This window comes from Mchenga conophoros, linkage group LG23 (genome assembly GCF_057382185.1).
Source record: "Mchenga conophoros isolate Kocher_MC1m ecotype Shallow Benthic linkage group LG23, M_conophoros_male_GT1.1, whole genome shotgun sequence".
Lineage (NCBI taxonomy): Eukaryota > Metazoa > Chordata > Actinopteri > Cichliformes > Cichlidae > Mchenga > Mchenga conophoros.
This window is the reverse complement of record NC_140547.1, coordinates 1,233,184-1,247,926: the sequence shown is the minus strand read 5'-3', so window position 1 is coordinate 1,247,926 and position 14,743 is coordinate 1,233,184. Positions and strand designations below refer to the sequence as shown.

Genomic DNA, 14,743 nt, shown 5'->3' with positions numbered 1-14,743 from the left:
ACTGAATTTGTACAGGTTTTATTCAGAAGTCATTTATTTAAACTGTTCGAGTTGTCACAAATCAACACTCATAATAAAAGTCAAATGCAGGTTTCATGAGGACATAAAGTGTCTCCTGCTTTTATATCTTCTTAAAAACAACATCCAGGTGAGTCTCATTCACTGCGTCGGCCGTTTAGCGCTCCAGCATTTCACTTTAAACCCCCTGCTGTGCGGTGGGCGTCAGTGACATCACACCCCTGCACAGACACGCCCTGTTTCTAGCCCTATCACAGCCATCGTTACATAAATGATGACTGGATTAGCATGTTCACCTGCAGCAGCACGGCGGGAAGACACATGTAAAATCACACTAGCAAGCATCAGAACACAATTTGGTAAATATTAAAATATACAGCTCCTAATATCTCTACATTCATTTTTACCCAGGAGCATTGCATCGATGCATTTAACGCCACTGTCTAAAATAGCTCAATAATGCCCATCTGTGTGAATCAGGTAGAAATGACAACACAAAAACACGTAACACACGTTACAATAAGGCCTTTTCTGTGTGTTGTTCCAAAAAGGGGAACCCTAGTAGCACATAGACTTCATATCTTAGTGTTCAAAACACAGCAGCCAAGGCACAAAACAAAAGACCCGAGTAGGAAATCATGCTGCCCGTGAGAAAAAGACACGATGCACAGACACGCACACGGTTCACGTCCGTGTTTGTAGAAGAAATACTTTTTGTAAAGGCATCAGAAAGGGCAGCGTCTTCTTTGTGCACCAGGGGGCGCCATAGTTCTCCTAAAAAGTCTAAATCTGTCGCAGAAAAATACAACTTCTTCAATCATACGAGGGATTCAAATACAGATTACAGTGAATAATGAATAAAAACAGCCAATAAAGTGATTTATCAACAGATTTACTACAATCAGAACTGTGTGCATGAGCAGCCATGTGGACATAAATCAGTCAGAGTAGTTTGTTCCATTTAAAATAGATTACACCATATTATACACAAGAATTAATATGTTTTAATACAAACAATATTTTTTTTAAGCTCTCACTCAAAAAAAAAGCAAAGATGAACTAAAACGATGTCCTGAATATTTTCAAGTTCTTATACTACAGGGACCAGAAACGGCATCGCAGTGATCACGCGCTCTCATCATACGTGTTCTTATTGTTTTGATATTAGTGTTATGAGTGGTGTCACATTCGGTGGATCAACAATCATCTGTGCTTCTTTGCTCAGAGGCAAACCTACCCTGACCTGAAATCATCAACGGACCATGTTGGAGACATGGAAGTGGAAGCGAAGCCGTGGACTCGATGTGAAGCCACTATCTGGTTTTGGGTAGTCTGCTGTTTCTATTTGTCTGGTTGGTCAGGTTGTTCAGGACGCAGTTGTTAGCCAGCGATGCCAGTCTGGAGTTAATCGCATCCTTCCTCTGCTCCCAGCTGCACTCACCCCCGTCTTCCTCTTCTTCTTCATTGTCATCTACCGGACTTTCCTCGTCGCTGCGCACGTCACCCTCGATCTGTGGAGAAGAATAAAAGTTAACCATCCGATTCCTCGTTTCCTGCTATCGCTGCTGCTTAAACAGCCTCTCGTCTCACCTTGCCCATAAAGGCAAACCTGTAGACCATGCGCAGGATGAGATAGGCCCAGTAGATGTGCAGCAATTGTAGCACGAACAGAAGAGCGTTGAAGAAATAATAACCAAAGAAAGGCTCGTAGAACTGCATTGAAACGATCAGGGTGGTGTGGATGATCCTGGAGGGCAAACACAGAAACAGTGAGATCAGCTGTTCCTACAAACTCTCGGGCTTCAGAGCATCGTGTGTCGTACCGATAACGGGAAACTTTATCTGTGCTCTAAGACAAACTGTACATCAAACCTAGTTGGACATTTGCACACCAACACATGAAACTACGTCTGATTTAACAGTTTCTTACCTGCTTGGAAAGACATACAGCCTCGTGACGAGGAACACCAGAGCAAAGAGGACAAACAGGACGTCGCATGTCTTCGCCCACAAGGCGTAGTGTAGCATCTTACCCACCTGTCAGAAAAAGGAAGGTAAAAGTTCCTGTGACTTAGAAAAGACAGTGAAGACGTTTAGGTTAAGTGCTGTGGGTGTGAGCCCACCTCCCCACAGCTTCCTGTTCATCGGCCCCTGACAGTAACGACCTGCTCAGGTGTTTTCAGGTTATGTCATCAGGTTTGATTTGTGGTCATACAATTACTGATGTTCTAATCTCGGACGTACGCCAGGGTCAGCTCCACCCCCATTTTCACTTTTAAATATAAAAAGTCATTTTTAAACATCGAGCACTTCAGTGTGTTTGTCCTGCAGGGGTCTCAGATCTGAACAGGTTCAAGTGTAAAGACGTCACCTGAGTTTACTGACTCGAACGTTATCTCTTTGTTCCAGGTGGTTTTAGCGCAGCGAGAGAGAAAACAAGTGGGTGTGGCTGGCTCGAAATCAAACCTCAGACTCACTGATGAACTCACCTGCACTCAGTAACTAATCATCTATTGGATATGAAGCCAGCATCGTTTTCCCTTTATGATTTTTATCAGCGTCCAGGCGACACCCTGTCACGCCCGAGTTGACACGACTGCATATTTCCTCATCTCATGTAACGCGGAAACAATCATCATCGTCACTTCTTATCATTGAAACAGCCTCACAACACCCACGGACAAAGGAACAACTGTCACCGAGGTGGTCAAACCTTTACAGCCAGGACAAGCAACAACAGAACGAAACCTCTCGCTGTGCGCGGCTCACAGGACGTGTGTGCTCGTATGAAAGAAGAAGGAAATTCACAAAAATACACAAGTTCCTCGTTTGTGCAATAATCTGCCATTTTAAACGTTTGTGTGCGAGCATAACGATGCAGTCTCCTCCACACTGCGCCGTGCAAAAGTCTCGAACCACCACTCAGTGTTTTATATTTTGCTTCCGAGGTGCCAGGCGCTCCTGGAATTTTTAAAAGTAGCCTTGAGCAGCGGTTTTAAACTTTCTCACCCATTTTCAGTCCAGTCCTTGGACCTGAGTCACTTAACACTAGGGCTGCCACAAACGATTATTCTGATAGTCGACTATTCAGATCATCATCCATTGGACATACAGCGTACAGCTTATTGCACCAGCAGCATCTGCTCTTATCTAACTATCATTAGCTTACAGCTTTAAGTGTTTACGGTGCTAACTAAAAATAAAGACAAGATGATAGTTTATTAAATTTTAATGAAATTTGCAGATTGTTTCGGTGAAGTTTAATAAACTCCTTGCTATCTAAAATATAACAGGACACCGGAGTAAATTCTGGAGCATCTCACACTTCTGATGATCAGCTGTCTGCTTGACGTTTATTCAGCTGTGTAAAGACTATAACTTTAATCTCAGCCAAACCGATTTACTCAGGAACAAATAAAATACTAAAAAAAGCCAAACAATAACATTTTGAAGTTATCTAAGTGACTCATATATCATGTTTAACCTGAGTAGCGAAAGACGGCGGTGGGTTTGAAAACGATTAGCCGGGAGTCCGGTGTTCTCACGGCTCTAGTTAGCCTAGCCCCCGGCTAGCTATCGAGCTAGTGGGTAACAGACGTCTCCGAAAACGTCGGAGCGCTTTTGAAAATATGCGGTGTCCTGATAAACTGAGCAGATATTTGAGGTTTACACAGCTACATTCTCGCCTGAAAATATGTTAAACGTTTATTTTGTGACCCAGAAAGAATAATAAGAATAATATTAAAACTAACCAGCTGCCGCCATTGTTGGAAACTGAGCTGGGCTGCGCTATGAATTCTGGGACACAGCTGCTTCTTCTTCTTCGGGGTTTAACGGCAGCTGGCATCCTTGTACATGCAGTGCTGCCATCTTCTGTTTCAGTCCGTTATTACACTCTTAAATCCTGCTACTGATTCCTGCGTCTTTTGTGGTCTTACAAAGCTTCAAACGACGCGTCGACTATTAAATCAGTCGTCGACGATTTTGATAGTCGACGTAATCGTGACTAGTCGACTAATCGTGGCAGCCCTAGTTCACACTGATGAATCGGTCAAGCTTGAAAAAAATGCAACTCAAGTGTTGTGTCTACACACAGCAGACAACTTGGCAAAGACCCAACTCAAGTTGAACCTCGAGGCACTTGCAGGTTATTAGCAGCCTGCTGACCGACTCCCATTTCTTTTGTTGAACTTGTGAAAAAGGCCAATCATAACAGAGTTTGACAGGAATATTTCAGCATCATGTGAAGTGTCTCTGTGAATATTTTTAAGGGAAATGAACACACAGAGGACGAGAAGAAATCCTGTCCTTGAAAACTTGGGAAAAACCAGCAAAGACCTGTTCCGGGACCCGAGGGATACATCTGTCCCTTCAGCTAATCGTCTACTGTTCACTGAAGCCTCCTCAAAAATGGTCTCAGTGGAAGGGTGGCTGTCAAAACGTTACTCTTAAGGCAGGGAAGCAGGGAGAAATGGGTGGGCTATGCCAAATGACACAAGAAATCCAAAGAAAATCAGTGTCAACAAGTCCTGTGAAGTGATGAATCCACATTTGATCCAAATTTTGATTCACCATTTGGAAAGCATCCGATTGGCAGCACTGACAAACAAACTGCCACTGCAGTCAAAACGAACCTGGATGGAAAACATGGACCAGCCTCCCAGAGCCTGTTCATAGTTTCCAGTGTGGTATCATCCTGACAGGGAATGGAACAAAGTACAGCCTCCAAGAAGAGAGCTTTGGGATGTGCCTCGTGAAGCCTCACAGAGTTCAGGCTGTGTTCCAAAATAAAGGTGGTCATACGAACATTGACTTCCCTGCTGTGGCAGACGCTTGTGAACGAGGCAGCGTATAAAAGTCACTTTCATTTCCAAATATGCTGCACTTACTTCCCTTTTGTTAGAAAACAAAGAATGAAGTAGTGGCGTTTGTACTCACAGTGTATCTGGAGGCAGGTGTGGTGTTTTACCTCGAGAATAATGTCGGCAGAGTCGTGGACCAGCATCACCAAAGTGCCCACCCTCACATAGTTGGCAATGTAGGAGAAACCGATGAGAATTATGGTGGCAATATGATGAACCACCTGCTCCTTGAAATCCTAAAACACAAACACACATGCATGCACGCATTTAAAAACATGCAGCAGCATAAACAGCAGCTGCACGGGTGCCGTTTGAAACCAGCATGATTGTCTGCACTGATTCGTTAATTTAAATAATACAAATATGACAGCAGCAAAGCCTCCTGAAGGACAGAAGCACTGAAATGATTATAGTATTCAGTACAGTTCAGGTTTCTGTGGAGAGACTGAACTGAATATTCAATATACTGTAACACTCAAAGTACAGAGTTATAGATAATTACAGTTACAGATAATCCAGAGCATAATCTGCATTTGCTTTTTTTACCATTGGACTAAAACGTTACATTTCAGGGATTAAATGTGGAATAATAATCAGGTTCTTTATGTGTTTTCAGTTAATACTCACTTTTCGCTTCACATCCACAGAGATGCTCAGAAGCAGCGACAAATAGAAGCTCATCTCCAACATGTAATACCAGTAATGAGCCTCAGACACAGGCTGATGAAGGAGAGGGAGAGAGCAGCTCAGTGTGATCATTCAGTGGTTAAACAGAAGCTTTTCCAACACCATGCTTATTTGTCCAGACTTAGAAAGCAACAATGGTGATGCACGCAGCAGCATTCACAGACAGATGTGTTAGACTGTTAATCACTGAACTCCAACGTGAACTCTAACTACATGCTTTTGAGGAACTGGAAGAGTTTAATAAACAGTTTTCTGAACTGATTCCTTTAAGTGTGCTGAAGCAGGTCTGGACTTTTTGGGGTAGTGCAGGCAGATATTCAACTCTGCTGAGTATTTACAGCTTCACCTGTCTAATAGCTTCAGGGCTAAAGTCTAGCAAAGGTTCAGTGGCCACGTAAGAACTCCTCGCTCTCATTTACAAGCACAGAGGACGTGCTTCATGCACAGGAAGTCATGGTGTAATCTTAAAGAAAAACATTTGGAGAAGACTCAAAAGTGAAAGTTTGCAGCGACACAATGACAGGAAGTTGACTGAGGTATTTACCCTAAAATACGTCCTTTCTACCCGTCTGAGAAAAAAATCAAGTCTGCAGTAGCAGAGCTGTTATCGGTTAAATGCAGATAAAGAGAGCCGTGGCTTCCAGGGAAGAACGTGTGCCATCATCCACACGGCAAGTTAAAAACTCAGGCAGGAAGGAAACCACAAAAGCATTCAGAGCTTTGCAGTCAAGGAAGTCGCAGTTGAAACATTGTGGATGGAGTCTGCATTAAAAACGATCAGCGTGCTCTTTCTGCACTTTCCTTGCTTTAAGTAGATCCTATTGTTCTTATGACCTGAGTGATGCAGATTTTCAGTTTTAGCTCACAGACATCTCTGCCACTTAATTCTTCATGAATATAAATGTTAACTTAACAACAGAGCAAAGAATCAAATGACCATGAATTAAAGAATCTACGACTCATGTTACACTTGCTGCAAACCCCAGCATTTACACCCCAACGGCAAAATCTGTGTCCTACCTGTTTGGGATAACCCCTCCAGCACTCGCTCTGATCCCAGAACCACGGCGTCTAGAGGATGGAGGAAACGATAAATCTCTGTGCCTCGATCTTACTTCAACAGCGTAGTAAGCAGATGTAGATTCTCAAAATTCAGTGAAAGTCTTTTAAAGAAAAAAGTGACGACACACTTACATCAATTAAAGAGCTGAGCCCTGCTGTGAACGACGTGAGGTAGAAGAAAAAGCGCCAGCTGCAGATAAGAACAGACGCATCATCGATTAGCGCTGGGATGTCACAGTGGCCCACTTTGATTTTAAATGGGCGAGACGAGTGACAAGAAAGTTTTCGTTTATGAACAAAACTATCATGACCTGGATGATAGTTTTGTAGATGAATCAACAGAGAGACTGAAAATGTCGTTTATATGGTGGTAATTACTTTGGTGTAGCATGAAGCTCCACTGTGGACGTCTTTATCATTCAGAAAAGCTATAAAACTTAAATGTTGTAAGAAAATGTAAAAATTCTGTTCACATTTTCCAAAGCCATCCAGTGGGCCGCATCGGTGTCTTTGCTGGGCCCATTCTGGCCCCTGGGCCTTATGTTTGACACCCCTTATTAGCGGATGCTGTGTAAATGAACTACATAGTTCTATGAGATCAGACAAAGATGTGACCAGGCACACGTGTGACATCCGTCCAACAGGAAATTGCTCAACGACTGAGTGTATGAGAAGAAAAACTCACGAGGCCTCGCAGAACTTTTTGGTGCTGCTGGGTCTGTCCTGGTTCCTTCTGTGTCTAAACCAGGTCTGGATCTTTCTCTGCGAGAGTCCACACTGCTTCCCCAGGCCCACCACTTCACTCTGAGCGCACACACACACACACACACACACACACACACACACACACACACACACTATGTAAATACGAGCTGCTTTCTCATAGCAGGCATTGTTACAGCTTCATCACAGCTCTCGTCCTGTCGACGTGTAGCTCTGCACCCACAGAGATAAATGTGCTCGACCACTGTTAGCGTGACCTTCCCTCCCTACATCCTACATCACAGCGCCGAAGGTCCCTCTGCTGAGTGAAACCTAATTACAGGGTTCAGTGTGACACATGCATGTTTTTATTTGGCTACACAGGCTCTCTGCACCCCCAGCATCAGCTCCAGCACTGTATCAAAGGATAAACTGTGACACCACACCGAGCAGTGAAATGATTTTCCCACGATTGCGTTGTGCAACAGAAATACAGTCGCTGTATTCAGGAAATAAATCTACTTTGTTTCACAGCGTGTTTGTGGCCAAGTTATTTACATGGGGAACAGCAAAGTCGTTAGCTGCTGCTGCTGCTGCTGCTGCTGCTCGCGGCCCCATGGAAATAGATTTGCAAATAAGCCAGAGCATGCGCACACACACACACACGGGTAAAAACAATGTAGAAAGGCGCTCGTGGAGCCGTGCGTCTCCACTCGATATGCTCAGTCATGCCTCGTCCTGACAGGTGTACACCCCTGCCTGTCTGCACAGCAACACGGCTGCTCTGCTGCAATGCCAAATTACACCAAGAGGAGGGTGGAGGACTTCCATGATTCGGAGAAAAGTAACAGTTACAGACTAATAGCGCTGGTTTGTCCTCAGATTTTAACTAATTATTCTGATTATCAGCAACATAATAGGAAAGATTAATAGGGTGGCTGGATAAACTGTGGCTGTAGCTCAGGTGGTAGAGCAGGTCATCTACTGATCGGAAGGTTGGTGGTTCGATTCCCGGCTTCCCCTAGTCTGCATGCCAAATATCCTTGGGCAAGATACTAACCCGAAATTGCTCTCCGATGCAGTCATCGGAGTATGAATGTGTGTGAATGTCAGTTGTGCTTGTGCGAATGGGTGTGAATGGGTGAATGCACAAGTTGTGTAAAGCGCTTTGAGTGCTCAGAAGAGTGGAAAAGCGCTATATAAGAACCAGTCCATTTACCATCAAAGGGACAGACGGGATTATGTTTAAAAGGAAGATAACTGCTTCTCTCACAGTGCAGCGAACACGCTTTTTGTAAGCTCGAGCCTCGCAGCCTGAGCTGCATCTCTGTGGGGACGGCCCGTTTTCAAACTGTTCCTCGTTCCAGAGGAAGCTGGCACACAATCTCACTCTTTCTCCTGGATGGAGCCACACCCAGCACGCATAAACTGTTTGTGTCACACAGTAACAGATGTTCCTATTTATTAACATTAAGAGTGCCTGGCTCAAGGTGAGATTTTCCATTTAAATTTGCATAGACTTTGCAGGATGCTTACATATTTATATAGATGATCATGAGATACAGTTTATGTAGTCGTTCTTTAACCAAGACGGAGGTCTGGGCACAGATGTCATTTTTGAGCTCAGTATAAGTATAATCCTAAAAAATGGGAATTGCTTTGTAGGTTTTCATGTTTTCACACACTGAGGTTAATTATGGAGTTCCACAGGGTTCAGTGCTAGGACCAGTTCTGTTTACATTATACATGCTTCCCTTAGGCAGCATCATTAGAAGACATAGCATACATTTACACTGCTATGCTGATGACACCCAGCTCTATCTGTCCATGAAGCCAGATAACACACACCAATGAGTTAAACTGCAGGAATGTCTTAAAGACATAAAGACCTGGATGGCCGCTAACTTTCTGCTTCTTAATTCAGATAAAACTGAGGCTATTGTACTCGGCCCTGAAAAGCTTAGAAATATGGTATCTAAGCAGATTCTTACTCTGGATGGCATTACCTTGGCCTCCAGTAACACTGTGAGGAACCTTGGAGTCATTTTTGACCAGGACATGTCCTTCAACGCACATATTAAACAAATATGTAAGACTGCTTTCTTCCATTTGTGCAACATCTCTAAAGTTAGAAATATCCTGTCTCAGAGTGACGCTGAAAAACTAGTTCATGCATTTATTACTTCCAGGCTGGACGACTGTAATTCATTATTATCAGGAAGTCCTAAAAACTCCCTGAAAAGCCTTCAGCTGATCCAAAATGCTGCAGCAAGAGTCCTGACAGGGACTAGAAAGAGAGAGCAGATTTCTCCTGTTTTGGCTTCCTGTTAAATCCAGAATTCAAAATCCTGCTCCTCACATACAAGGTCTTAAATAATCAGGCCCCATCTTATCTTAATGACCTTGTAGTACCATATCAGCCTATTAGAGCACTTCGCTCTCGCTCTGCAGGCCTACTTGTTGTTCCTAGAGTATTTAAAAGTAGAATGGGAGGCAGAGCCTTCAGTTTTCAGGCCCCTCTTCTGTGGAACCAGCTTCCAGTTTGGATTCAGGAGACAGACACTATCTCTACTTTCAAGATTAGGCTTCAAACTTTCCTTTTTGCTAAAGCATATAGTTAGGGCTGGACCAGGTGACCCTGAATCCTCCTTTAGTGATGCTGCAATAGACGTAGGCTGCCGGGGATTCCCATGATGCATTGAGTTTTTCCTTTCCAGTCACCTTTCTCACTCACTATGTATTAACAGACCTCTCTGCATTGAATCATATCTGTTATTAACCTCTGTCTCTCTTCCACAGCATGTATTTATCCTGTCTTCCTTCTCTCACCCCAACCAATCACAGCAGATGGCCCCGCCCCTCCCTGAGCCTGGTTCTGCCGGAGGTTTCTTCCTGTTAAAAGGGAGTTTTTCCTTCCCACTGTCGCCAAAGTGCTGCTCATAGGGGGTCATGTGATTGTTGGGTTTTTCTCTGTATCTATGAATCGCCTTGAGGCGACTTATGTTGTGATTTGGCGCTATATAAATAAAATTGAATTGAATTGAATTGAATGTTTTCAGCACACTAGAAAAATCGGTGCATTAAACTGATCTTTAACCTATTGGGCTGCATGCTTATAAGTGACTTCAACAATTCATTTATTCATATATTGGTGGAAAATTTACTGTATTATACAGATGAGTGTCACATTTAAAGCAATGACTCCCTGTTACGTGTACCATAGTTACAGTAGTGCACTCCACGGACAGTTAGAGGGTCCTGTGAACACCAACCTGCGATGGCTGCTGGCTGTGCTGTTTATAGAACGCTTCCAGCTTTGGGATGGAAGCGGCTCGAATCCAAATCCGATCCTTCACACCTAAGACTTTGCTGAGGGGGATGGCAATGACCCTGAGAAGACAGAGACCAGAAGAGATGAGGAGGGGAAAAAATGCATTTTGCTGCTGTTTTATATTTATATGCATATATGTGCATAATAGCAAATGCAACCCTGTTAATAAAACAAACGGGAGTAATTCGTTTTGCAGTACTTGAAGGATTAATGTGTGATGTCATCAACAGCTGCTCGATGTGCTCCAAACACAGAAGAGCAACAGAGGAGCTCGTTACTCCTGACAGCCTGTGGAGCTGCTGCCGTGGGCGGGTTGTGCCCAGACAGCCATTATCCGATCCAGCATCAAGAGACACTTGATCTGTGTGTGTGTGTGTGTGCGTGTGTGTGTGTGTTACAGACGGAAGGAGACAGAAAGATCGACAGAATAATACAATATGAGGGTATCAGCAATGAATACATGTTTAGATAAATGTGCGTGTGTGTAATTCTATCTCAGAGATAATGATCCTGAAGTGTGCACGCAGGGAGAGATCGGAGATAATGAGAAGGTCAGGGCAGCTTCACAGAGGGACACACAGTGCTCTGGTTACAGGAACACACACACACACACACAGCTGTGGCCTGAGAAGATTGCGTGGAGACACCTTCCAGCTGGCCGACGTCTACGCGAGCACAAATGACGGTGCCCACCTCTACGACCTCTACGACTCGCACACAGCACACGCCATCATCCTCCGACCCCGGACTACTCTCACAGCTAATGTTACCAATCTGCTAAAACATCGCTGATGAAGGCACAGACGAGGATGCTAATCTTCAGCTCTCACAGACAATACAGCAGCTGACGATGATGATAATGGAAAGGCGTTCAAGCTGTGGTCATGTGGGCCGCGTCTCTGCCAGCCCCGAATAAATTCTTGTCCTGTTACCAGAGGAACTGGTTAACTGTACAAACAGGTTTACTGTGACGTTTCTTTTAAAGCAGCTTTGCTCACAAGCATAAATGTGATGGGCAGAATACTGTGAAAGCTCTCGTCTGTCTGATTTTGTGCCACTAACATTCTGAAACATTCAATCCTGTAAAACCAAGAAAGTGTTTGAGACGCTGAGACAAACGCATCATCAGACCAGATGCACTCACAGATTAACTGTATTATTTCTCTTTAATTCATCCAAAGTGTTCAAATGTTACGTTAAAGTAGAACGCTATGAAATGCGTATAAAGAGGAGTGAAGATCTACTTTCTTCTAACTGAAATATTCGAAAACCAAACGCAGTCTTTTAAGAAGTGTCAGGTATCTGAAGATAACATTCAAATCCCTTCAGCTGTGACAGCAGAAATATTCTGACCTTTTCTAGGGAACCTCTTGAAGCACCGGGAGGACACATTTAATAAGCACTAGTAGGACTTTCTGTGCGATCACCCCGACAGCAGTCACTGACTGGTTGGTGTGGACTACACCTTGCAGAGGCAGCTTACAGAGAATCAGCATTAGTAGCCATGCATCGTAAAACCTCAGCTATAAACTTCTGTAGTTGCCATGTCCGAGTGTTTTCCCTCAAAAACACTCGGACACACTTTAACACAAGGCTGGAAGGAGCCTGGGGGGAGACGGGACTCTCACACAGCATGTAGCACATGAACAAAGGGAAAAGGAGGCGTTCCTCAGCAGCTTAGCAGCAAACACCCTCCAGCCAGCCACCATGACCAAAACAAGTCAAGCAGAAAATTACTTTTCCCCCACAAACAGCATCACACTGCTTCCTTCAACTAATTAGGTAAAACTGAAAAGGACAAAACTGTGCGCCACATAACTTACTGCTCTGCTGATTTCAGCCTATTTAATGACAACAGCCAAAAACCAGAGCTCGCCGTGAGCTCGGCCTCACCTCTCAAAGATATATCTGATGGCTATAAAGATCAGAGCTAGTGGCAAGGTGTAGATGAGATGCCTGGGTAGAGGGAAGTGGCCCTCTCCTTCCTTCATCTCCATGTCTTTCCAGTGATTCCCAGGAGGGATCCAGAACTCTTCCCGCCACAGCCACTCGTTCAGCAGGGCCTCCATTCTGTGGGGCACGAAAGAGGAAGAGGTGAGTACTGTCTGGCTGCACAAACACAGTTTACCAGAACGGGAAGTGGATTCAAATTAATGACAAAGAGGACAAGAGGAAACTGTTTGCTCACGCACAGAAATGATGGAAAAGAACAACTGCACAGTGTCATCGCTGCTACTGCATCAGCTCACATGGCAACATGTTTCGATTACATGATCAATGACGGTGATTTCACCTCTTTACATCTAGTTTATCAGCAGTGCAGTGTTTCCCCCAGAAAATATTCACAAAACATTTTTAAGCAATAAATGAAAAAGCACAGCAGCAAATACGACACCTTCAAATGAATTTGAATTATTTCCTGTTTCAGGCTTTAACAGGTTACATCTCCTGTTAAATGTAACCACAGAGGCGCAGCAGCTGCCGCCTGTCACAAACATGAATCAGATGCAAACCCGCTTGTTCCTGACTCAATGGGACAATCAGCTTATCAGCCTTTCAGAAAAGACACTGATATTATCAGCAGACGTGTCTGTGCCTGCTTTTCAGCAAAATCTGCGCAGCGCAGCCTTCATGCGTTCAAGTCTCTGTCTGCACACACACACACACACACACACACACACACACACACACACACACACACTGTATGCTGTAAGCTCACTACTGTTATTCCCTGTAAACGGTTTGCACGGTCTGGGTTTAAAAGCTGCTGCTGCTGAGATCCAATCGATCCGCGTATCGATCAGGTCGTAGCTGTGGAGGAACGTGAGCGCAGATGTGAAAGCCTGCGCAGTCAGATGACCAGACAGACCGTAACCACTGTGCGCCGACTGCACGGCGAGTGCGCCAGATTAAAACGCGCAATAATTGATCCATCAGCTGTTATTCGCGGAAGCACAGCAAACCCACGGGTCCATCAACCATTCAACAAACCACGCAGAGAGCTTCGAAACAGCGTATCTAACACACCGCAGAGAGGAGATGTTGTGCTCACCTGTCCGCGATCCTGTGATGGGAGATGGAAAGCGAGGCAACAGCGGCAATTTAGAGAGGAGGGGCGTGTGGACGCACCCGCTCCTACCAGCGAGGGCGGAGAGCGGGCGTGTGCTGTCATCATCATCATCATCATCATTCTCTGCTCTGGATCTTGCGCCACAACACGAGGATCGTAGTATTTTCTCACCAGCCAAAATCTGCTCAGCCATTCACGGGGACAATGCCACGTGCTGCCGACAGGGGGCGAGAGGAGACGCGTTCAAATGAGATTTTCTGCTCGGGTTGTAATTTCACTTCTGTTTATTTGGGGGGGTTTCCAACGTATCGCAATTTTGGTGGTTAAACATGAGGCCCGGGGGCCAAAATGGGCCAGGAATAACTTCAGTTCGGCCTCTTAGAAAAATATGAAGGAGGGCAAAATATGGCTTAACTGTATTTTTTCAAAATAGGTTTTACAGCTTTTCCTGCCGACAGAGATCCCCCCCCCCCCCCCCCCCCCACACACACACACACGGCTGTGTGCTTTGGTGTATACTACACCAAAGCACTAGAGCGACAGTTTAATAATTAAATGACAGAAACCATTTTTTACTGTCTCCGACAGTTTGGCTAACATTTTCATCAATCAAACAAAAGTTTCTATTTTTTAAATATGGGACAGTCTGGACGCTAATTTTACACAGTTATCATGCAGAAAACTGAGATTTAAAAAAATGATATTAGGGTAACTTTTGGATGTCCAGTTAAACGTTTTTACACTAGCAGAAAGAGTTTCAGTGGTATGTGTAAAATTAATTTAACGTTCCTGGTCTAAATGTTTCATGAGGCAAATAGAAAATGTTAAATTAAAGGGATTTTCTGATTGTTCTGGAGACGTCTAGACAATAAGAGGCCCAATGAGAGCTAATATCTTCATGTTTTTTCATGTATGATTGTATGTGGCTAACACATCTGCAAATGAAATCTTTACAGTTAAATATTATGAGCGCAGCTTTTAAAAGAGATTACTCGTGACCTCAGGATGCAC

At 44.2% G+C, this 14,743-nt stretch overlaps 1 protein-coding gene across 2 annotated transcripts; it reads right to left on the bottom strand.

Annotated features, from left to right (window-relative positions):
* Positions 1-6: 6 nt before the first annotated feature.
* On the bottom strand, positions 7-13,870 carry LOC146546300 (ceramide synthase 2-like). Of its 2 annotated transcripts, none has more exons than XM_085264128.1 (11): positions 13,715-13,870; positions 12,556-12,732; positions 10,604-10,721; positions 7,315-7,433; positions 6,762-6,819; positions 6,588-6,638; positions 5,508-5,600; positions 4,988-5,116; positions 1,949-2,055; positions 1,609-1,765; positions 7-1,529 (listed from the first exon to the last, which is right to left on the bottom strand). In XM_085264128.1, the coding sequence occupies exons 2-11, from the start codon at positions 12,729-12,731 to the stop codon at positions 1,332-1,334; spliced, it is 1,206 nt and encodes a 401-aa protein (XP_085120254.1). In that variant the 5' UTR covers position 12,732; positions 13,715-13,870; the 3' UTR covers positions 7-1,331. The 2 variants fall into 2 exon arrangements, with proteins under 2 accessions (XP_085120254.1, XP_085120255.1); XM_085264129.1 differs by lacking the exon at positions 13,715-13,870 and adding an exon at positions 13,058-13,081.
* Between the last annotated feature and the right edge of the window lie 873 nt (positions 13,871-14,743).

What these genes read in the sequence shown, in the direction of transcription:
- LOC146546300 (XM_085264128.1), bottom strand. Translation starts at nt 12,731, where the DNA reads ATGGAGGCCCTGCTGAACGAGTGGCTGTGGCGGGAAGAGTTCTGGATC. An exon ending in AAAAAGTTCTGCGAGGCCTC is followed by an intron (nt 6,820 to 7,314) that starts GTGAGTTTTTCT and finishes TCTTATCTGCAG; the next exon opens with CTGGCGCTTTTTCTTCTACC. An exon ending in CTGTATGTCTTTCCAAGCAG is followed by an intron (nt 1,766 to 1,948) that starts GTAAGAAACTGT and finishes TTTGCCCTCCAG; the next exon opens with GATCATCCACACCACCCTGA.